The sequence below is a fragment of the Thermobia domestica genome, chromosome 16 (assembly GCF_964235325.1).
Source record: "Thermobia domestica chromosome 16, izTheDome1.hap1.1, whole genome shotgun sequence".
Taxonomy (NCBI): Eukaryota; Metazoa; Arthropoda; class Insecta; order Zygentoma; family Lepismatidae; genus Thermobia; species Thermobia domestica.
The window spans coordinates 11,778,266-11,803,979 of NC_137469.1; the positions used below are offsets into that span (position 1 = coordinate 11,778,266).

The following is a 25,714-nucleotide window of genomic DNA, read 5'->3' on the forward strand; positions in this document are numbered from 1 at the left end:
TATTGCAGATACTTATTGACTTGCCCTCGTACAAATTCGTCTATTAATTTCTAAGAAGTTTTGTTTACCCTTTCTGTCCATTTGTTCGGGACACAAAAAATTCCAAGAGCTACTTGACGGATCATCATAAATTTTGACCGGGATCTAGAGAAATTGAGTTCGTTAATAAAAGTGATTTAGCTACCAGGAGTAAACCATTTCCAGTTTTAACAATGATCACTGTAGAGTCAAACGGTAATAGATAGCGAAAGTGATTTTCCTGCAATCAATTAACCGTTCAAAGAATATCTTTCTTCTTCATTCTCAGCTCCACTAAAAACCGGAAGAGGTAAAATCCACTACACCTTCCGGTTTCAATATTGATCTTTTCTTCTTCCACTCCCCTCCCAATAAATCCAATATCTCTAACATTTTTTTCTACATAAATGGTGTCTTAGGCACTGCAACTTAGAGTACCAGATGATCCCATTCTTATACATAGTTTCCTCATTATGTACACAGAGCCGAAACTTGTGGGGAGAGGAGCAAGGAGAGCAACTGCTTCATCCAGGGAAGCACCCCGCCGTTTGAAGGGAGCCCACTTTAAGACAAAATATACTTTCTTACTCCATATCCGATACGAACATGAAATTATAAATGAAGTATCAAACAGGTTCACTACAATACATGAACAACCAGCACACAAGAGGCAAATAAAACAAAAATTAGTCGTGGGCCCATTTCAGTAAAAAAAAATGTCTACTATTAGGGGCCCTAGAAATAATATTTATTCGTATAGATTTGTGATTTGTCAATATTGTTCCCTTAATTAATTTTTCATGCAGGGCTCAGGAGCTAACGGGCTCAGGGGCGCATGGGAAAGCTCACAGGCTCCGGGAGGCCCACAAAGAATAAGAGAAAGATGGAAAGAAGGGGCATATTTTCGAATTTTGCGGGAGGACCCAAAACAACTTTTTCCAGAGGGCCAAAATATTAATGCTTCCTCCCCCAGAAAAAAAATAAGTTACGGCGCTGTATGTGTAACATACATATACCGGTAACATCTTACAAAGGTAAGGAAGAACAAAACTTTAATTCTGCAGTAGCTACAACATAAGAAGAGAAGGTAGAGGTAGTTGTGGCCTGCGAACAAGCGGTTGAGAACACTGCGTACCACTTTACGAGGTAGGAGATACAACGAAGCTACACAGAAAGCAAGCGAGGCGAGTGGGGGTAGAGAAGGAGAAAAAGGACGCCATCTTGTAAGAGCGGGAAGGAAGCCTCACTTCACTTGGCTTTTATGAATATTTATGATGCGGTTTGAAGCCGACGAGCAACCGCGAACTGACAGCGAAATGGTAGTGGCGGAGAACATGACTTGACATGGGCCGCGGAAAGTTCCCTCCATGCACTGCGCTGAAGGCGGCATAGAAAGAAAAGAAGACAAGGTTTTGCCGAGGAAAATGAAAAATATGATGAAATGGAAGGAAACAGATGCTAAGAAATGGTACAAGATATTCGTTTCAGTGCAAAATACAGTATGTACCGAACGCAGGTTTCGCTGAAACTTCTCTTATTGGAAAGGTAATGAATACATCCTTTTGACACTTTACACCTTCTTACATGGGTGTACCTGCAATGAAAGTATTACGATCAGTGGCAGAGATTAGATGCTAAAACTGGAAGAGTAATGATTCATCATTTCCAGTGGCGTATTTACGATTTTGTTTCGGGGGGGGGGGGCTTTGCTAATTTTCGGGGGGGATTTTCCTGAAAATGTGAAAATTCTGCAAGATATTTCATATATTTTATTATAGTAAGTAAGATTTCGGGGGGGCTTAAGCCCGGAAGCCCCCTAAATACGCCACTGATCATTTCTAAGTAAGAGACTTGTGGTCAAATACCTGAAAGTCTCATATCTTCTGCTCTAGCGAGATAGCAATGAAAGTTTATAACGTCTTGTATTTTTAGACCTTACGTAACCGCATATAAATTGTTACGAAACAAATTCAAAAGAATTTAAGTAATAACATATTACTTTTAATTTTCTGCAAGTACTGAATAGCCCAGTATACATATTACGACTACAAAATGTTGTTTTATTGACAAAATAATTCTCTTAATAACTTAAATAGACTAAAGCGGATTACCATTTTACTAGGTATACTTGTAAGAGATTCACCTCTCAATCTACCAGGGAGTGCAGGGGCCTGAGAAGGAGAAGGCAGACAAGCACAATAGATGGTTAGAGCACCGAAGATGGAGGAGCGGGCGCTATTTGAAGTCGATAAACTTCAAAATACCATGGATTTCATTTTGGTTTTATTTTACTTTGTAAGTACGATACTTTCCAAACTAAGGCTGCTGTAGTAATAAAGCAAACATCTGTTGCATTCAATTATGATGGCAAGTTAACGTTTGACAAAGTAAACTATTCTATATCAACCTATTTCTGAAGGTCTTCGCTTCGATTCCATCTTGGATCGTTTTGAACATTAAATAGAACAGTCCCTCAGATCCAGTTATGGTCAGCACATGCTATTTCGGTTATATGCCTGGCGGCACATGCCTTGCCAAGTTTTCGTATATTGTTCACAGGAAAGTGTAGACTTCTTACTAAACAGCTGCAGAGCAATAGGAAAATAAATACATCCTTCGTCCTTCATTCAGTCTTTGATTGCAAAACTCAAGTACAGCAGGGGTTAAAGTGGATCTTGAAAGGTAGAGGGATGCATGACGTCACGCCATCCCCTTGCATACCTTTGCCCATTGTGATTTTATCAGAACGTGGGGGGACGCTAAATATATTTTCTGGAAATGGGAGGACGGCGTCCCCCGCACTTTTACCTGTGAAATACGGTGTTTCTCAAAACACTGTTACGAACCAGAGATGGAGTGGGTCAGTGGGTCAAGTTTCTGAGTGGGTCAGTGGGTCGTGGGTCAACAACATGTGACCCACCGTGACCCACTGCAACCCACCACCCACCATGACCCACTGCGACCCACCGACTCTGTATGATCTATCGACCCACTCTGCTCACTGCATTGTAGACAGTATCTTCTGAGGACTGGTAAATTTGTCTTCGTTTTACTTTCAAGACCTTCATTTCCCTTCCTTTTCCATTTGTTTCTGTCTGCTTACCTGAGGTGAGTAAGTAACTAACCAAGTGAAAAAAAAAATTCAGGCACTTTTGGATATTGATATTTTTAATTGTAATAATAGCAATAGGACTTATATTACTACTTGGCTTTCGAGACCTGTGAGTTTTTAGAGGAGCTAACTACTGAAAAAAATACATTTTTGAATCACTGTAATATATAAATTATTATATAAAAAATTGAATGTAGATAACTATGTGTACCTGATCATCACAGTCAAATTGCAAAGTCAAATGAAATTACTTTTGGTATATAGTTAGGCATCAATCCAAATTGGGATGTTATATTGCTTTCATTATAATGCATAATATCCTAAGGAGGTAGTGAGGATCCGAATTTTTGCGAAAAAAAATAGTATCTCGCACACCGCTAAACATACGGAGCTGAAATTCAGTGTATTAACTCTTTATTGAAAATAAACAGAATGTGTCCTAGCATTTTAAAAAATTTTCTTTTATGGGGGGGGGGGGGTGCACTTTCTATATATGGAAAATTTTTAGTGAATTGGTTTGTAAAAATGATCGAAAACGATCGATGTTATTTCGAAAAAAATTCTATGGAGCGCTTACAGCACAGGGCAATCAACCCATAAAGTTGTGAGAAAAATAGGCATAAAATTTGTACTGTAAGCTTAATTACACGGAAATTTTAAGTTTGGATTGTACGCATAATTATATGGAAAATGTTACACCTTTTCCCCTTTATGTTGGTCTACTTACCTTTATTTGGAACTTTCAAATTTCATCCTTTTTTCCACTGAAAAGTATCGCTAATTCAACAAGGAAGTAATTATGCTATGATAATTTAATTGAAATTCATCGTAATTTGGGACATGGCAAACATCAGTGTTTTAATTGAAGGGGAAGAAGGAGGGAAATTCCCATTCCCCTCTGAACACTTTCCAGGAACCTCGTTCCCTTTCGTTTTCTAGACGGGGGAGGGAACTTGGTAATGGCACCAAACCTTCATGTGAAATTACACAGATTAAATTTATAAACAAATAAGAAATCATCAGTTTATCAGGCTTTAATTGATAATTTATTCACGAGATTCCCTATCGAAGGCGTAGTAGATGAAGTTTCTGTTCTCCATGAATCGACATTGTTAACTGACATGGTCGATATGGAAAAGATATTGTATGGTGATAGAGAGATGATACTTCTTGCTAAGTATTTCAAAACTGACCAAGAAAAATCGTTATCAGACTTAAGTCTAACAAGCAGATTGTCGATGAGGAGTTGCAGAAATCGGATAGAAGTATTATAAATTTCCACGACAGAGTGCGACCGGGGATTTCCCCTTATGAATTTACAGATGACTGATATTAGAAATAGACTAAGTGCTCGAACATTGTCTAACTTGTTGTTCATCAATGTTAATGGCCCACCGCTAGACAAGCTCAAAGTAGACGAGCTAGTTATTTCTTGGCTGAAGGATGGACATCATTCCGCTGCGGATGATTTACCACGAAAAAGTTCTGGAGGCCAACAGGAAATAAACCCGATTTCAGCTTTGTTTTAAGGTGGAAAATTACGAGTTATGGAAAATGTATACTTGTATTAATAATTGCTTATTTGCGCTATTCAAATTCGTACCTAATTTTTAGTAAGTCTCTTCTTTGTTTTAGGTAAACTACTTTGAATAAATATTCATAATAATTGCAATTATGCATATTTGTAACTTAAATTTAACTGGGTGTTTTTAGTGATTACACAAATTACAATTATGAGCATAATTTATGGAAATGCTTTCACAAAGGGTACCCGAGTACCTTTATATACTATGAAAAACTTATTTTTCAAGTCTTTTGGAGAAAAATACTGTGAACTGAGAAACCATAACTTTTTCCATATTGTACAGGGATATTTTCCTGCAAATAGAAGTTTCTTTTGGAATGCGTTCAGAAATTAACACTTGCAAGAATACTCTCTTAGTACAAGTATATTTTAGGCACACACTAATTTCCCCCCACCTCGAACTATTTCAATTTCCTCACTAACAAACACTTTATCATTTTATATCGTAAAGGTCAGATTCACCGTTATTGTAACAGAGTGGTGCTTGAGCGATTGACTAGAAATTCAAACTCCAATTAGTGACAATTTCACAGTCTTGTTTTATTACAATTGTAAACTCTTTAGTCAGTAAAGAAAAGGCCGTGGATCGTGTTCAGAGTTGATGACGATGGATTTTGGTGAGTCAGAGTAGGTCTCAGTGGATGACAGTGGTTCATGGTGGGTGGTGGGTCAGTGGGTCGTGGGTCAAGTTTTCATTGACCCACGCCAATTCTGTTACGAGCTACTGCTTTATTTACTTACGACGTGACGTGGACTTATAACCGTTTAATGCAGTAAACAGTTACTTCTTTTACTTATGACATCAACTTATACTCTCGTATAACGTTATCAAACAACTGCGTTCTTTACTAACGTTAACTTTCACTCTTTGACGCAGTAAACAGCTGCTTTATTTCCGTCATCAAGTTATACCTGCTTCACGTAGCAAATAGCTGTTTTCTTTACTTATGACGTCAAGTCATATCTATTTAAACAGTAAGAGCTACTTTTATTCTTACTTGCATGACGATGTACCCAATTGACGGTAAATAGTTATTTTCTTTACTTATGACGTCAACTTACATCTGTTTGACATAAGTGAAAGTTGCTTCTTTCAGTTACGATATAAAGCTACAGTTTGACGTAATATAGAGATGCTTTCTTCAAGTAACACCCGTTTCACAATAAACAGCTGATCTCTTTACTTACGACATCAAGTTACATCCGTTTGACAATAATCAACCGTTCTCTTTACTTGAAACATTCAAGTTATACCCGTTTGACGTAGCAAACAGCTGTTCTCTTTACTTGTGATGTCAAGTTACAACGGTTTAACGTAATAAACAGCTGTTTTCTTTACTTACAACAAGTTACAACTGTTTGACGTAACGGAGAACTGTTTCTTTCAGTTACATTATAAAAATACAGTATGACATAATACACAGATGCTTTCTTCAAGTTACACCTGTTTGATAGTAAACAGCTCTTGTCTGTACGTACGAAATTAAATTACATCTGTTGGAGTCGTGAGCAGCTGTTTTCTTTATTTATGACGTCAAATTATATTCATTTGAGTAGTAAACATCTGACTTAATCGCTTACGACATCAAGCTACACCCATGTGACGTAATAAATAGCTGTTTTATTCATTTATGAAGCCTTCTCTCGTTATTTTATGTATGTACTGTACGTGATGAATAACCAAAATAAAGTATTTCTCTACCTTTGTTCATAATTTGCTATAAAACAGAAAGAAAACCCGGAAAATATACAACTAAATTTCTGAAACAACATTTTTTAAAAGTATTTTGTGACTGTAGTGGTAGTAGTTCCATAAATATTCTTTTTCCAGTTTTTCTGATCTTTTCCCTCCCCTGTACAGTTCTGTTGTTAATTACCGCACTGGTCCCTTCAGCCAAGCTTAGAAAATGAAACTTAATGGAATTGGTCGTTAAGCTTCATACTAAATGGGACGCGGACTGTCTAGGAGTAATAGTCAAGCGTTCAGCAGACACAAGGAAAAAAACGACAGATCGGCGAGCCAGCGATGAGAAGTAGTGGGAAAGAAACTATGAGAAGAAAGAAGAAAAAAACTAAGACATTAACATTTGCATATAAGTTATTACACCCTCCAACGATAAGAAAAAGAAACTATAAATATTTTTAAAAAATAGTGAAAGGGAAATAAAGACAGACGGAAAATAATTTTAAAAATTAAGTTAATGAAGAGAAAATTAAAATTGATTCGAATTGTGGAATTTATTAAAAAAAAAAAAACAAATAACTACATAGTTTATCTATGCACACTCATGTCCAAAATTATTGTCGCGTATCTATAACTGTTTTCTTGTAAGAATATAATTTGATAACGATTTTGCAGAGTACTTTTAATACTGATACTATGTGTATAATCGGGAAATGTATATTTGTGGTAAATTTCATAGGAAAAGAATTATAAGTACAAAAATTATAATGAGTAAAATAAAATGTTGCTAAATGGACAAGAAAGTTTTATTTTCATTTTATTGTTCTTATTTACTGCTCTTTTGACATGAAATTTGCCACATACATGTCTTTGCCGATGATACACTTACTAACATTATAAGAAATACCGGGCAAATTTGTTATCAAATTATATTCCTACAACAACATATTTATACACATGCGACAATAATTTTGGACATGAGTATACATAAAAATGAAACTGACTACGTTTGCGACTTAATAACTCTTGAACCACCCGACCGATCTCCATCAAATTTGTCCCATAGATGAGTTCGGGCCTGGGGTGGTTTTTATCATTTCACTTTGACAGTGAAATTTAAGAGAGGGGGAGATATATAAAAATAAATAAAAATGAAAGCGACTACATTTTTGACTTGATAACTCTCGAACCACCCGACCGATTTCGATTAAATTTTCAACATAGATGAGGTTCAGGCCTGGGATGATTTTTATCATTTCAGTTTGACGGTTCAACTTGGAGGGGGATATTTAAAAATAATCAAAAATGACCGACATTAGTGTCGAATCCATAGTTTCGGGGTCGTTCAGATGAACAGACACTTACGATGCTGTTTAAATCCAAATTCAACCTGTAAAAGGGAAAGTCGTCGTTGCCATAGAAACCACCGTTTCTTAATTTTGAACATACTAGATTCGATTGAAACGACAAAACTTTTTATCGGACTTCTAAAGAGAATGAAATAAAATAACTAAATACATGACCGTGTTTATTACATCTAGGATTCCCAGTCACGACCCCCTTTTCAGTTTTATTAAAAAATAGAAGAAGAAGATGAAGAAAGGAAAAGGAAAATAGAAGAGGAAAGAGGTAAAGTAAGAAGGTAATAAAGAGGAAACTGTTACTGAATATTTTGAAAAAATATGGTAAAGAAAGTGAATAATTATCGAATTCCAATAGCTATTGGGTTAATATTTGGTATTAAGGTGATCAAGGGTAGACACATGTTAACCCATACATCCCCGATCTAGATCCATTTAACCCCAACTACCGAATTATCCCAATCTAGATCTGAGATAGACGAGAAAGTTTAAGTTTACAGTTTATTCAATATTTCCAGAAGTTCTAGACTAATATCCAATATTTGAAAAATAAAAGACGAAGTTGATGGCATGTTAGAATCGACCACAAAGGAAAAAAAAAAAAATCAGAGTATTACATATTCGTAGAAAATTTTGACTCTCACAGTTCTCCCATGCTGATCATTCGTTCAGGCTACTTCAGTCCTTTTTACTTCCTTCATAGAGCCAACTTAAGTTAGTATTAACATTCAATGAGTTTAATTGATAACTACCATTAATTATAATAAGTCACACATATATGTCAAAATAATGGATGCACTTAATAATGAACCTACATTTCACTCACACACACATTCATACAGGACAATGTATACTTCGGGTTGTATTTAGTTAAATTAAACTAACCTAACTACATTACTATATACATTTATTACATTTCAATAAAAGAAAAATTAGTTGGACATAACAGGGAAAAAATTTAATACATGGAAAGAATGTTTCATTAACATGCATAGAAATTCGCTAATTTTATCAAGACCAAATAACACATTTATCTTCCTATATATATATTAAAAGTTGCATTACATAAAAGAGAATTTGACAAAGGAAAAGGAAAAAAATGAAAGACAAAAAATAAAAAAAAATTCAAAGATCAATACATTTAGGATTCAGTGTAATGAATCTATATATATATCGTTGCGGAAAAGAAAGAAAAAAAAATATAATTGGTTAATCATCCTTAAAAAAAAAAAACACTTTAGTAACATTTTATTAGGTCTCTGTCCCAAGAGGAGACATTTCGACGATTTTATGAGTCTTTGTTCTCACATCGATAATAGCTCCTTTTTCCAACTCTCTTTTCGCACTGTGGCTGTGGTTTGTGTCCATGAGAGTGTTTAATTGTTTTTGTTTTAGCTATAGACAAATAGTCGCTTCATATCACATATATATTTATATTTCTCATTTCGTCACTCGACGCACTCAATATAAAATTTCAAAGTTTATCAAGGTTAAAAAAAATTTTGAATCCAGTCACAGATATTGAGAACATATTTCCATATTCCGGTATTCACATTAAGTTATCAACTAAATTTCTCTTCATTAAATTTAAGACCAGTAATTTTCTTTATAGTATAGATCTTGTAGTCAGAAGATTCTAGTCACTGAATAGTTAAATTTCCGATCGTAGGGGAAGGATTTGTTTCAGAGTTTACTGATAGAAGATTCGTTGGTGGGGCACACTGTTTCGTAGGTTATTAATTTCACTTTGATCTTGCAAATAAATTTGGATGAGGATTAGGGTTATTTTACTTATCTTACGACCTGCTACTCGTTTTACTTACATGCGGTATTTAACATTATATTCAACTTTAATAGTTACAGACATCAGTAACCACTCAACAAAATGTAATTTATTACAATATACGCGGTAACACTATATGTCACAAATAGTTGGTAAAGGTCGGGTGTCAAAAACCTTTGGCAACCTAAATAAAACCAGGGTAAATACCGAGCCCATTACATACATACTCGTATATATATATATTCATATTACTCAATACAATAAATTTTACTTTAATATCCATCGTAGTATTTTGTCGACGTTTAAATTTTACATAACCGTTCATATTCGACAAGTATTCATATTTTATAAATATTTATATTTTATTGGCTCAAAGACAAAACAAAAACCCTGACTATCAAAATTCACTTTTTTCTCTCATAAGGTTGCAACATTGTACTTTCTATGTATAAACCCGATAATCAATAATCATTTTCAATTTACTAAAGATCCGCATATATATATATAAAAAATAGTTGGTGTTATTTAGTGACATAAGAGGTGGAAATGTAACAAATTGAGCAGGCACGTAACTTTTAAAACTATGTAAGCACATATATAGATGTATATAAAAAAAAAATCAATGTTATTGGAAACTAGTGGGCCCAGACTACTAATACATACACACTATATGACCAATCAATAGAAATAAAAACCAGAAATCAGTAATCAATTGATATAAGTTGTATGATCAATGAATAACGAAGGTTTCTAGGAATCCGAAAGCATAGTGTACCTTCCCATCAATTTCTCCAGTGGTGGATTGAATATCGCGAAAATGGTCCCGAGATGTGCTGCAATACCTCCACGAATTGCATCCCTCGATGTCTCAGTTAGTACATACGATCGAAATAAGTGATATGGAATATTGTACATTTTCATGAGTTTCAGAAATCAGGGGGGGGGGGAAGGTTGAAAAAGTAAAAAAAAAAAATCTCGAAGTAATGAAGACAGAGAGAGATAGAGAAGAAGGAAGACGAAGAATAGTGGCGCCAAAGACTTAAGTGAGAAGTAACTAACGCTACAAAGACGAAAGTCGAATTTCTATCTCAACAAATCCATAGCCAAAATATTCTTAACATGCCAAAAGGGTGGTCTACTCAAATACGTAGACTCAAGGAACGCCCTGCTGCCAAGGATGCAAGTTCTGTGTCCATCAGATCCCAATCCCACAAGAATTCGGTTGTAAGATTGAAATCCGATCCCCGTATCCGGCCCAAACCAGCAGGTTCCCGGAAATCGTCCGGAAGGTTAGAGAAGGCGCTAATTTAGAATTTCAAGAAAAAAAAAATCATCCGACCTCTTGGAAACTAGAAGATTCCAGAATAGGGATGAAATTAGAGTAATAGCTAAGGTATCCCTAATTAGTAATTCGCCAAAATTAAAAAAAAAATTAAATAAATAAACTGAATTTTGGATCGGTGATTTCAATTACCGAAACATCACCGATGGCTACCCAGCGCAGACATGCCACCGTCTGGGACGTCGTTAATTTCCCTCATCTAATTAAACTAAGAAAAGACATGAAAAATACTCAAGGGGACTAGGGGTCGACGTCCGGGTACGCTACATTTAGTAGCAGTTAATTTAATCGGATAGTCCGAACTGAGTTATATGAACACTGCACAATAAATAAATAAGGTAAGCAACAAAAACAAAAAAAATCTCTGAGAGGCAATGAATGTTAAAGGTATAAATGACCGAAACCTGTACTTTTCGATGATCACAGAATATAGCAGTTGGTTTTCTTAATTATCATTTCTGTCATCCTTTAGAAGTAATTCCCACATGATACTACTCTATCTATTGAAAGGCTTAAGATCTGGGGCTGTTATTATGAGGTACATAAATGCAAAGTAACACACAATTCCCAACTATAATTTACATTCAAGTAGCAAACTCGGTTGGATGAATGCACTGGTGTGGAAGTCAAAACGCGAGAGATTTTTTTTTTTTTCGTAAACATATTCATATTTTCACTATAAAACATACACTAGGCCTATCCATTTAAATATAGGGGTCGTCATCTCGTTCATATTATATATCATATTATTAACATATCATTACGTTCATTCATTATCTACTAATTTTCGCACGAAGTAATATTTTATAAACACCCTATTTCGTACATTTTACACGCAGGCCATACACATATCTACATTACGCAGTAATAAATATATATATATATATATAACTATCACAATCTATCACGCTCAAACCACCACACGATCACATTCATCGAACCACGTACTCTTTATTTCGAAGCACCCAAATTGTATTTACCTTGCAGGTTTAAAAAAAAAAAAAATCATACATGTATTTACGGAAAGTTAAATTGTCAATGATTAATCTATTTCTGATTTGTTGATAAAACTGAAGCAACAATGGAATTTTCGACAGCCACGGGAAAAAAGAATTTAATACTACATTTTTAAACAAACAGTAACAGCATATGGGCTTTACTTCTATTAAGAAAATAGGTGTTCTTTATTTCAGCGGATTATTCATTAACTACTGGACCTAGCAAGCTGAAATTTTCAGTACAGTAAGATCTCATGCTATTTTATACGAAGGTATACTCATCTGAACCGAAAACCATGTCCAATGAAAGTAATTTTTGAATAAATGACTAAAATCCAACAACCTAGATCACTAAGTTATGCGATGTCGTATTGTCAACAAACAATTGAGTACCGAAACCGGACGCTGTGGCGCTGTAGTGGAGGCATAATTTACCGTGTACTGAAATCTATACTTGTACTCATTAATCAGAAATTTAATATTTACTCTGGTTTATTTCTGTTAGGAAAATGGTACTAAATTAACACATATTTATACACTGTCCAAATCGAAAATTCACACACTCACACAAAACTACTAACTACATACACCACTGCTAATACTATACATAAAACAACTAACTAAACCAAACATGCACCATTTAGTTACATGCATGTTGACAAAATAAATACTCCCTTCTGATATATACCGTCGGCTCTATTTAATTTAGAGGGGGCAAAATGAGAAAGGTAAACACTAGGTCCAATTGACCTGACCAATTGTTTACATAATGACTACCAAAAGTTGATGCCCGGGGGGCACCTTAACGAAGTTTATGGAGGGTCCCTTCCCCTAAAAGGGGAAAAGGCCCTAAAACGAACAATAACTAACCCATTCCCCCGCTAGAACCGGTTCAATTTAGAAAAGGGGATAGGAGCCCTTTTGAGCTAACTTAAGCTGCCATTATGATTATTTACAGTACTATCAAACCTACTACATACATGCAATTACGAAATAAATAATAATAAATCACATTTACTTAATACACGACCAACATGCACTAATCAGGTCGTAATTTCCCTAATCCCTAATTGAATTTGGAATAACAAGAAAAAAAAGTAAAGTCACTCTTTCACTTTTGCTGTTATAGCTGGGCAGCAAACATGGCTTCCTGCAAACCGAAATCCTGAATCAGATATTTTCCCCTGGTTTTGCAGTTCTTTCAACAAAAATATGGGTTTCCTGGCTCCCGATTAATCACACGACGTTTACGATGACATTTAGTCTAAATTTTACCTGTTTTACACTCGAAATCCACGTCTTTACCAGCCAGTATCGCGTAGTTGATTTCCACGGCTGTGCTCGTAGAGTCGTTCTTGATTATTCTCATAACATTGCGCCGAAAAAGCCAGAGGTAGGAGAATTCCTCCAATCAGAACGAAAACTTTAGCCGCGGAAATTACAAAGCGAATGGAAATTTGGTAAATCCAGATATAACCGGATCTGAAAGTGACTATGGACTACTGAGAGGGGGTGAGGGAAAAGGTTAGGTACCTGACTAAATTCTACATTGGTCTGAAATTAAGAAAATTTATATCCAATGACAAAACTATGTTTCGGTATGACGTCAGAATGGTAAACCTTGAAACTTTTCAACTTATATATCAGAAAATGGGATTTACACTTAATCAAAATGTAAATAAATATATTATACAGTGGGAATATGGTTATTAATGAAACCTTTCGATTCATTGTATTTAATTCGAAGTAAAGGGAGTAAATAAATTGTGTAGCTAAACCGAAATTGAATAAAAAAAAAATTACTAGGTACAGGGTGCGTAAAAAAAAATTGCCATTACTTTCAACTGTAATGGTACATTACAAACCCTTTATGTCCATAATGAAACGTATTCTCCCCATGAGAAGAACAGGTATTCTGCTAGTTCGTTATAAAGAAAGCAAATTACACATACTTGGAAGAATCGAAATTCATATGTTCCGAAGTGAAGGAGGTCAAATATATTTTCGTAGCACTTTATTTTGGTTAATTACAATTAGTGTGTGCGTGTGTTACTGTTACAAGAAATTAAACAACAAAAGATACACAATTTCATACGTTTAACAGCTGTATGAATTGTATATGCAACACAATAAAGATGGATAACCAGGATATGGAACAGTAATCGGATATTAAAGTTAGAAGTCTGACGAATTTTGCTTTGAAATCTCTTCACTTCATTACCCTTGTACAGATATTTGTTTGAGGATGGTAGGGTAAAAAAGTCGATATGCTGCAGACGACTCCCTTCCTAGTGAATTTTTCTGTTATTTTCGTCGCTCATTGTTCACTTTAGTGTCCTACTGACAGAGAAACGTGGTTCCTGAAATCAGTTTCTTTCCATTAACTTATTATTATTATTATTATTATTATTATTATTATTATTATTATTATTATTATTATTATTATTATTATTATTATTATTATTATTATTATTATTATTAAAGTGTTCTGATTTCGGCAGGTCCTGGTAATAATGAGTTTTTTTTCAACTTTACATTTAGGCCTGGAACTGTTTCTTTCAAGTTTTTCCATCTTCAGCTTCCTCTTTTAACTCCCAATATTCTTCTATTATTCAAATCATCGATCTGTTCTGTTCTTCTTTCTATTTATCACTTCCCTTCCATCTTTCCTTCTATGGCGGTATGAAAAAGACAATTTCTTTGCAAGATGTGTCTAATCCAATTGGCCTTCCTATGAAGGATGGTGGCTAGAAGTGTCCTCTTCTCTCCTATCCGTTTTAAAACATTTTCGCTTGTTAGACTCTCCACCCATTTTATTTTCTCCATCTTCCTCCACCACCACATTTCGAAGCTCTTTAAATATTTCTTCTCTAACTTCCGTAATGTCCAAGTCTCTGAACTATACAGTCCGATTCTCCATATATAGCACTTGATCAATTTCTTCTTAAGTCCAATATTGAGCCTGCTAGTGAAGAGTGATCTTTTTTGTTGAATCAGTTAGAAATAAAATGTTGAGGTTTCTTTAAATTTTGATTACTTCACCTGCAAAATGAATTTTCTGTCAATTTTATATGATTAATGATCTATATATTAAAATGCTAAGTTTATATGTTTGTCTCCAATGTTTTTGACAATGAGATCTTGAAAACCCACAAGTGCTAGAAACGTGCCGTTTTCGTTAGTCGATTCCAAATTTTGTGTAGATTGTCCAGTTCTAATTGAATATTTGAAAAAAAAGTCACCGTTAGTTTTTATTACATTTTTAGGGGTACACTGGAAGTGTTGAAATTTTAAAAAGTAAAGCATCATATCCTATGAGTTATACATTCCAACACAACACTGTTGTATACATGAGTTGTGTACCTGTCAGGCGTTTGTTTCACGGCCAAATGATAATGAAAAACCAAGGATTACCATTTCTCTAGTCTAAGACGAATCTTTATTGTTTGGGGTGTTTTGCTCAATGAAGACCATGTATCACTGACATTATAATTAATTGTGTATGTAATGTATTTGTTTATTACATACAGCATACAAAAACAAAGAAAACAATGATCATACATGAATTAGAAACTCCAACCGGAAGTAGGCTCAAAATCATGCAAACGGTGCGAGATATTGAAAAAAAAAAACGAAAAATCTCCTCTTTATGATACCCCTTGTGGATTTTTATCAAGACGTCTTTCACTTGTGTCTGTAAAGGGACATGTACAAATGTTGTGAGAAATGACAAAGAGATTCATGCTCATATGTGAATGATGCGCTGTGTAGAGAGCGCAAGTTTAGCTAGTTGGTTTTTTTTAAATCTTTGTTTAAGTTTTCGCAATCTCCTACCTCCTTGACAGGCGCATACGAATTAAATCAAAGAGTCTCTTTATCTGCTCCAATGACAAATAACACACTAGCAACAACAGTTTGTGGGTAAAATGTAAACTCTATAGGGAAGCAGACTCACGATCATGTAAGAATACAAAGTTTTTTTCTCTCTTTTCCTCAAAGCTTTTACACGAATTATAAAAATAAAAAAAAGAGTTAAAATTCTAAAGTTCATGTTTCTCTCTCTTTTCTTTCTTTCTTTCTTTTCTCTTTCTAAGAAAGACATTTTCTTTGAAGTTTTGTGTGTTCAGTATGTTGGCGCTGGGAGAAAATTCTGGCTGTTAAGAACATCTCTAAGAAAGGAGGTGCAACGACTAGAAGTTGTACGCGGTGCAGCGGACGTATTCATGGTTCTCCGGAGACCAATTCATAGGAGCCCGCATCCACTCCAAGACAACCCTCCCGAGGCAGACCCAAATGAATAACGAGCACATTAAGTGTATGCTCTTATACTTTCTACTGTCCGGAATCTCTTAACTTCTCTCGATCTGCGTGTTATACACACTAACATCTTGAGAAATACAATATTGAAAAAAAAAAAAAAAAAAGCACGCGAAATAATATTAACAAGTTGACAAAGAGTATGGGTTTCAGTCCTGCTTTGTTTGTCCCTTTTTTACTCTGCCCATCACCACGAAATTAAAATACCGCTAATTTTACAGTTATTATGTGATATCTTCAAATAGATAAAATATAATCGAAAAGTGGAACAAGAGCTCGCTAGAGACAATATTATTTTACATGAGATACCGTTATCACGATTCACTTATCTGCTTTCAATTTCAAGCCAATTTAGAAAATCGGCATTTATTTTCGCGTTTTTAAAATGGCTACAAACCGAAAGCTACTACGTGACTCGTGATAACGGTACCTCATGCAAAATAATATTGCCTAGCGCGCTATTGTTCCACATTTCGATTATCTGTGTATCTATTTGAAGATATCACATGATTACGAGAAATTAGGTTCTTGTTTCATCTCAATTTTCGAAGTCTCGTCTCGAAAAATATTTTCTCATCTGATCTTGAAATTTTTCACGTCTAAGTTTTGAAAATGTATGTACGAAATTTGTGCTCTGATTTCTTTCTTAATTACATCTAGAAGTTATCAAAATCCTTTCGCGTTTCGAGAAGTTTACGAAGGATATGATACATATAACAATGTTTGAATCATATTTTGTGTAATAACTTACATATGTTTAAATGTTCTTCATAATAATCACTTTATAAATTCATAGGTTTTATACTATGAAACATGTAAACTGGAACAATACCTGGGATCTAAGATTTGGCTGAACTAGTGTTGCCTACTAGACTCGTCTAATTTATCGTATTGTTTCGAAAAAGAGACGAGAATTATCTCTTCGTCTCAAATTTAAAAGCGTACTTCGAAGTCTTATAGGCTACACTCAGTGGCGTATTTAGGGGGGAGGGGCTTTCGGGCTTAAGCCCCCCTCCCGAAATCTTACTTACTATAGTAAAGTATATAAAATACCTTGCTGAATTTTCACATTTTCAGTCAAAGCCCCCTGAAACAAAATCGTAAATACGCCACTGGCTACACTAATTAAAGAAAGAGGCGACTTTTTTGTTTTTTTACAATAATTTCCAATATGTTCTATTGCCCTATCTATACACGAAGCCGTAAGGAAAACCATAAAAACAGTAGAACAGGGATATCTTTTTTCTGTTGGACAAATATCTTACTAATCCTTAAACCGTGTCCTGAAGTATACAATAATTATAGCTTATTCAAACATCTGTTTATTTAATTAAATAGGCATTCACAAATATATGCATTTACTTAAACAATTTTTCGAACAACCTTCGTTTATTCAAATAGTTGTTAGAACAATTATTAGTTAATTTTAATAGTTGCACAAAAATTACTGTACATAAAAGTAATTATTTTGACAATTATGGTTTTGAAATTATTATTTAAACCATTATTATTTCATTCAATTAGTTAGTCAAGTATTTGTTTACTCAAATAGTCATTGTAAAATTATTTTTTAAACTTAAATATTTATTCGAACTACTATTAGTGTATTCAAATTGTTATTAAAACAATTACTAATTAAATCAAATAATTAATTAAACAATTGTCTATTCAAATAACTATTAGTTCATTAGTTCATTAAAGTAGTCAGTGAACTTTTAGTTATTCAAATAGTTATTCGGAGAACATTTGTTTATTTAAATATTTATTTGTAAGATTATCACTTTATTCAATTAGCTGATAAATTTATCTAAAATCAAATAGTTTATTCAAATACTTACTTGAACAATTATCAATTTATTCAAAACAGTTATTACAGCAATTATCTTTTATTCATGTATTTATTCGTACAATTATAAGCTTCTTCAAATAGTTAAAAAAATATTTGTTTATTCAAATAGTCATTTAAAAATATTTTTTATTCAAATAGTTATTAAAACTTTAAGTAATTTGTTCAAATAGTTACTGAAGCGGTTATCGTTTATTTACAGAATTATTCGACCCATTACAATTTAATTCCATAATTATTAGTTAAAGTGGTTAATGAAGTATTTGCTATTCAAATAATTATTCACAAAATATTAGTTTATTTAAACAGTTAATTAATTTTTATTTATTTATTTAAATAATTATTAGAAAAGTATCGTTTATTCAAATAATTATTATCCAATTCAAATAGTTATTAAATAATTACCATACATTGTTTTATTTGTCAATTATTTGTTGTTTATTCAAATTCTTATTCGTACAATAATTAGTTTATTGAAATAAGTAATCAATAATTTCTTTACTCAAATAGTTAGACGAGCAATTATTGTTTCATTCAAATATTAACACAGTTATATCGCAGTATTGACAAAGTTTATATTCTGCCTTCTTACGCATTGACAAGTTAACCCTAGAAAGTATGCGAAGGTCCAAAGAAACAACATAGTATACGTCAGGTCTGGGAGATTTTTACTTATTGCAATGCTTTCCAGTTGTTCTGAACTGAAATTACTTCGTTTTCTTCACATTTTTTATATTTATAACATTTATTTTTAACATTACTGAACGTTTTTTTTTTTTTACATCAAGCAACACACATTGTTCTCTGATAATTGTCTGTACAAATATGATTATTTGACTCCAAATATTATCCTGTGGTTAAACAGAGGTTTAAATTAACACGTCCGCCACTCGCAATAAATCAAAATGGAAAGAAAAAGTCAAGAGTGCATAATGTCTTACCTCCACGGAAGGCATGCGCTGTCTGTGTAAATCTTTGCTGGAGTCTTTTATAGGTTCCACGTATCTTGTTTAGGGTTAAGTGATACACAGGAAAATGAGGGCAGCAAGAATGAATTTAGCAAAAGAATTAAAAGTAGAGTGATGACTTGAAATGCGTGTTATTAGTCGATAAAAAAAAAATTAATAAATCAAACTCAAACTGTCGCTAGTAGTACCGAAGAAGCTAAAATTCAAAAATCTGTAAACGTATTGTCCGTAGTAGTACACAATATGGATACCAAAGTTGGTCATTAACACAAGGGAATGAACGTAAGCTAATAATTTAGCAAAACAAAGCGTTAAAAAAAAGACTGGAGTCTAGTGAATCGAACAAATGGGTAAATGGGTAAAATACAAAACATGGAGGTTAACTATAAGTATATGTATGTCTATGTCTCCAGATATTATACAAGTTGTTAGATAATTGAGTAAGACTTCTTGGTAGGCAAAGAATATTTAAACCATATATATTTATTCCAACAGTTATTTGTTTATTCAAATAGTTATTCGAATAATCGAACATTTATTCAAATAATTATTAGCTTATTCAAATGGTTAGTCAATTATTTATTTATTGAAATAGAAATTAGTATAATTATGGTTTGTTCAAATAGTTATTCAAAAAATTATTAATTTATTTAAATAGTTAATTAGACAATTAGGAACACAGTAGTTTAGTGGTTAGAGCATTGGACTCACGTCCACGTGGTCCTGGGTAAGATTCCCGGCCCGGCCAAAGCTTCCCAATTTTTGGCTTCCGCCAGTGCCAGTGACGTGAGGCAAACTGGGGAGTCACGTGGAAACAAGACGTGACGGCCACTTGGTCTAGAAAGCTCCTGATGCGCCTGTTAGTGATATTGCGTCGTAGCGCACTGACACTAGGCTCGCCGCTAGACTAGATATAATTCAGGCGGTCGATAGCAGATGGCGCTGGAGTGGTCTTAAGGCTCACAGATGAGCCGTTACGCAAGTGGTTTGATTTTTTGATTTGGTTTAGTTATTAAACAATTATAGTTAATTAAAAATATTTGTTCGTACAATTATTGGTTTATTCGAATAATTAATATATTTGTTTATTCAACTGTAGATAAATGTAAAAAAAAAAAAAAAGACCTAGTTAGTTTGACACGGAATAGGATGCACTTTTTCCTAAGACAATGAACCTAAGTTCCTTAAATTAAGAGTTAGTTTATTGGGAAATTAGGATTTTTGTTAATTACTAACCAAAACTACAATAATACTTAACAAAGAATGTATGAATTACTTACCAGTCTGAATCTCAATTACATGCCCATCCCTTCGGTAGAACATCATACATACATAGCCCGATTGACTGAAAAGAAAAATAAAACCATGTCAGAAAATATCTTCCTTACATTAGAAATTTCAAGTTCATGAAAGAAAAGAAAAAAATATATTACTGTTCAGGCGAGGGGACAATAATTGTCCCTCAAAGTTTCAATGTTTTATAATTATTTATTAAACTATATAATAATAGAAGAGAACATTGCCTAAGAATGTTTGTTTCACTCAGCCTCTTCCAATAGTGGTCTTGCTACCGACCTGAAAAACCTGGAAAAGTCAGGAAATTCAGTTTACTCGTAAAACGTCCTGAAAAAGTCAGGAAATTCAGTTTACTCGCAAAAGTCCTGGAAAAGTCAGGGAATTCAGTTTACTCGTAACAAGTCCTGGAAGAGTCAAAGAATTCAGTGTACCTATAAAAAGTCCTGGAAAAGTCAGGAAATTCAGTTTACTCGTAAGAAGTCCTGGAAAAGTCAGAAAATTCAGTTTACTCGTAAAAAGTCCTGTAAAAGTCAGGGAATTTCTTTTACTCGTAAAAAGTCGTGGAAAGTCAGGAAATTTATTTTACTCGTAAAAAGTCCTGGAAAAATCAGGAAATTCAGTTTACTCGTAAAATGCCCTGGAAAAGTCAGGAAATTCAGTTTACTCGTAAAAGTCCTGGAAAAGTCAAGGAATTCAGTTTACTCGTAACGAGTCCTGGAAGAGTCAAAGAATCAGTTTACCTATAAAAAGTCCTGGTAAAGTCAGGAAATTCAGTTTACTCGTAAAAACTCCTGGTAAATTTAGAGAATTTCACGAAAAGGTGAAAAAACCTGAAAGAATAAGGGAATTGAAGCACGAATTTTTACTTCTCAGAACTGACTTCTCTTTTGTCTTACCCGGCTACTTGGTAAGGGATATTTTATAAAATAGAGTAGTTTGTTTTCTAAAAATTCTCTACCTACCTACCTACCTACACACACACACTATATATATAATGTACAGTCAGAGACAAAAGTTCTTTCCGTTTGATGAAATTAATTTCGTAAATAACTTGTGAATGGAAGTATAATTTGTGTACAGTTTTCAATAAATTAAAAAGAATGTAATTTTCTGTACATTACCACTACTGTCATTCACAAAATATCAGCCATACCACCGTTATTCCCAAAATAAATTTTACCAAGCGGAAATAACTTTTGTCGTTGACTGTACAGACATAGTGAATGACGAATCTCTTGAGAGAAGAAATATAGTTGTGTTTTACATTATATATAGACCTAGAAATTTAGAAATCGTTGGCTTGAAAAGTCAGGGAATTCGTGCTCAACAAATAAGTAGAAACCCTGATATATATCTAGGTATAGGTTGGGCAAATTACAGTTGTGGAAAGAATCCTATCTCAAAGCAACACATAGAAAAAACTTATTGTTACCAATTTTGATATTTAAAAGAAATATATCTAACATTGAACGAATTGAACAATGAAATTAACATTTCACACACAAATTCAATTGCTTGAAATACATGATCACGGATATACAAATGAGGGTAATTTCAGATTTTTGCTTGTAGAAGGGGAGGTGTAAGTTTTGCACCGATATATGTAGGGAGTCACTTGTTGGATATTTTACATAAAATGCTCACACGTGTCAGTACTTATAAATTGTAAGCGATGAAACAAAACGTGTGATAGAAAATTGTCAGATGGTACATCGAACGGAGTGCTGTGCTTGCCTCACAGTGCATCTATCATTGAGCCAGGGGACACTTCCAAAAGTTTTAAATGGCAAGGTAATTATTTGATAGATCATTAGAAAGTTGGAAAAACATACAATTTTTGCAGTAAAAAAAATGTTTGGGGCATCGTGTACGAAATGGCTACCATCTAACCATTTCACTATGCAAGAATTCACAAACAGGGGCAGGTAGAACATCGTGATCTCAAATTATCATGAAATGTACCGTTTTTAGCAACTTCTACCTGGCTACTTACGATGGCGTTGAGTTTATATTAATACTTTAACATACAATGGACATACTGTATTCATAGGCATATTTGTTGTAGCTCCCGTTAATTTTATCTGTGCCTAATACAAAGAATATCATATAGCTGTATGGCAAATCTTTAGTAAATGGGGTGGACAGATAATTAGGGACAGAATTTGTTTTTGTACAATGATATTTACGCGCTTTTAAACTTAGCCTACATTATTCACTTTCATTTGTAACAAGTTTACTACAGGTATGAGCAAATAGAAGTAAAATCGCTATTTTATTCGTTCTGCTACACGTTTTGACAGGTGAAACAATATTCACTGTGTAATTTTTTGATATCTATGAAATATTAGCTACCTTCTGGCCTACAATTAGGTAAAAATTTAACTTGTCTGACTTGAGCAACATATAATGTATCCTTGATGATTTATTTTATTGCATGACAAGTAACTTCGTCAATTAGAAAAAGAAAAGTATCTCTTAACAACAGCTTTTAGTATGTCAGAAAGGGGAACAATTGTCAAACAAATATGGCGAGCTAAGAACTGACAAACACTTGACTACTGTATTATTATAAGTCTTTTATCTTCTTTTGAATACGACAGTCTGTTGTTATCTTTTAATGACAGCATGTTACGAACAAAAAAAAAAAAAAAAAAGTTGCCAAGCTTGTGAGTCATTCAAGGCAAAAAAAAAAAAGAAAATATAAAACAAATACTACTGGTCATTTCAAAACATTGCATCATGCGAGTCGACTGATTATTATTGCTATCACTCCACACACGCACACACATTTCTTTTGAGATGAAATAAATGACTGACCAAAGCATTACCTATTTTTTTTTTATTGAATGAATATCATTCAGTTCTAAAGCATGTTGTTTAAAATTTCAACAGCAAGCTTTCCTTAAATCGAATCAACCATTAATAATTTAGCGACAAATGAAGAAATTCAAATTATGAATGATTAAAAAGTGACATAGCAATACTCTACAATTTGTTTCTTCATGAATTCAACAATAACATAACGAGAATCCTGAATGACAGACTTCGCATGGTACACATACGTATAACGGGTTGCATAAGCTTCAAACTGAAGAGGAAAATACTGTTATTTTAGAAAGAACCATGAATTATTTTCTGCTATCTAGAAGTTTAAACATCCATCATTAATAACCAATACGTATTCAAACAAACTTAATACATAACAGGAATGACCAACCTTTTGAAGTTTGAGGGCTACTTTTCCTCTTAGAATTCAGATAATATAAAAGATAAGCAGTCAATATTAGTCTGCATGCTTTCCTAACGCCCTCTCCGAAGTAAGTACTTGTGGCACGGATTATTTACACGCCACTTTCCGCCAGCATTTATAGCCACAGCGAGCGAGTCCGGACTTTTTTTACGATCAAGAACTTTCGAGATGCGGCAATGTTGATATCTGAAAGCCATTCTAAAGCATTTCAATTTGTGAGTTTGCAAAATGAAGGATAACTGCCAATTGCATATATTTTAATCAAGCTCAAACCTAGCCATAGGAGCTAAAAACACGGTTCTGATTGGTTGAAGTTATTCGTTTCTCGCACGTAGCATACGTATAGCACAAGTCAAACGCCAACTGCTGTCGGTCCTCGTGGCTGAGCATGATAGCCCACGGGCTAGTAATGAAAATCGCTTTCGGCGTGGGTTCAAACCCAATCCAAGGAAAGTTTTTTTTTTAATTTTTGAATTTTAATAACATTTTTATCATTAAAATAAGATAAAAATAATACTAATTTGCCCTTGTACGTAATATATAATGCATAAAAAGTGATTTACTTACGGTATGAAACAGCTGAGCGAGAGTCAGCGAGCGAAGGGGGTTAGAAACCCTGCATGGCTTGTTTTGTTCCACCTTGACCCCCAGAATAATATGACGTGACATTACGTCACACTCGGGTGGTGCAACTTCGATGTACATCTACCCTCATCCGCTTCTTTGTGACCAACTTAAAACAATTGGCTACGGTTGCGCGTGAAAAAATATGTCTGCCAATTAGTCCGCTACAGGCAAGGATGTTATAAAATAGAGGATCTGCCCTTACAACAAAATCTTGAAGCCATACGTCACAGTTTCGCCACCCCCTACTCTACCCACTCCGCCCAATAAGATTGCAATATTTTGAGCCAACAATCATGGCGGAAACGAAAGTAGCCAATCAGACGTGCCGATGCTCAGTTGTTTCTTGGCTTCATTGATTTAATAGGATGAAGATACATATGGACAGATCCTCTATTTTATAACATACTTGGTTACAGGTCACTTGTTTGTTTATTAACCCGCTAGAGGGAATCATAGGATAGTCACAGAATAAGTGGAAGTTGTGCGAGTAATATCAACCAATTCTCCTATCGAGAATGGAATGGACAGCGAAGCACGCTTAAAGAGCCGATTAGCCACTTACGATGTCCGAAACAATCTCCAGAGATTTCCAATATGGTTGCTATGCCGCATAACTTCCATTTACTCTGATAACAATGATCGATACAGAGTACCACGGGTTATCTTTCATAATTTGTCGGTCGATCTAGTAGACCGCGGTCTTCTGACTTACAGTTCAGCTGTTTTTACACTGGAAACATTAATTGATTGATAGAATGTTAGCTTCCTTTCAACATTGTAATTATATAAGATGGTATCTATTACCTAAAATGGGACCGGAGCAATTACTTGGGATTTCATCAAAAGGCTAGTACCAACATCGGGCATCGAACCAGGAACCAAGTGCATGGAAAGCCTACACATTAACCACTTAGCTACAAAGTACAACAAGACTAAGAATGAGAAAGAGAATAGAGAAAGAAATTTATGGGGTCATTCACCTGGTAGGACTGAAGAAAAACTTGCAGAAATGTTGCAGGCTACTTATCAATATTTACGACTTAGGAACTAGTATGTGCCCTATCCAAATATCCATCTTTCAGATTCCCACTGTACTTCCGTAACAATTTTTATAGAGGCAGTTGGAGAGTACTTTAAATTATATGACCGTAACCAAACTCCCTCTGAAAAAAATTGCTTCGTGAGTGCCTTAGGATTCTGAAACACGTATTTTTGGATAGCTCACATATTAGTTCCTAAGTGAAGTCTTGACCCGACTATGGTAGGTCCCATAGTTTTGGAGCTACGGACCTTTAAAGTTCAATTTTTCATATTCTCGGCAGCCTATAACTCCGAAAGGAAGCATTTGTGCACCCATTATGGTCTATACTTTTTGTCTTATCTTGGTATCAGAAATCACCTTCCAAACGTTGTCGGTGTTGTTTTGAAACATCCTATATATATCGCCTGTTATTCCAAGAATAATATAACTCAAAATTCCTAACTTTTCAGCAGAAGTGTTTGGAAGTTTCGGAACGCAACGAAGAC

The 25,714-nt window shown here is 34.2% G+C and overlaps 1 protein-coding gene across 1 annotated transcript in view; it reads right to left on the reverse strand.

The window, feature by feature from the left end:
- The window catches only part of LOC145672417 (uncharacterized), a 572,617-nt gene that overhangs the window by 25,917 nt on the left and 520,986 nt on the right, over positions 1–25,714 (reverse strand). Inside the window, exon 7 of the mRNA XM_081741570.1 lies at positions 20,295–20,359. Coding sequence (XP_081597696.1) covers positions 20,295–20,359 — 65 coding nt within the window. The remainder of the gene's footprint in view (positions 1–20,294; positions 20,360–25,714) is intronic.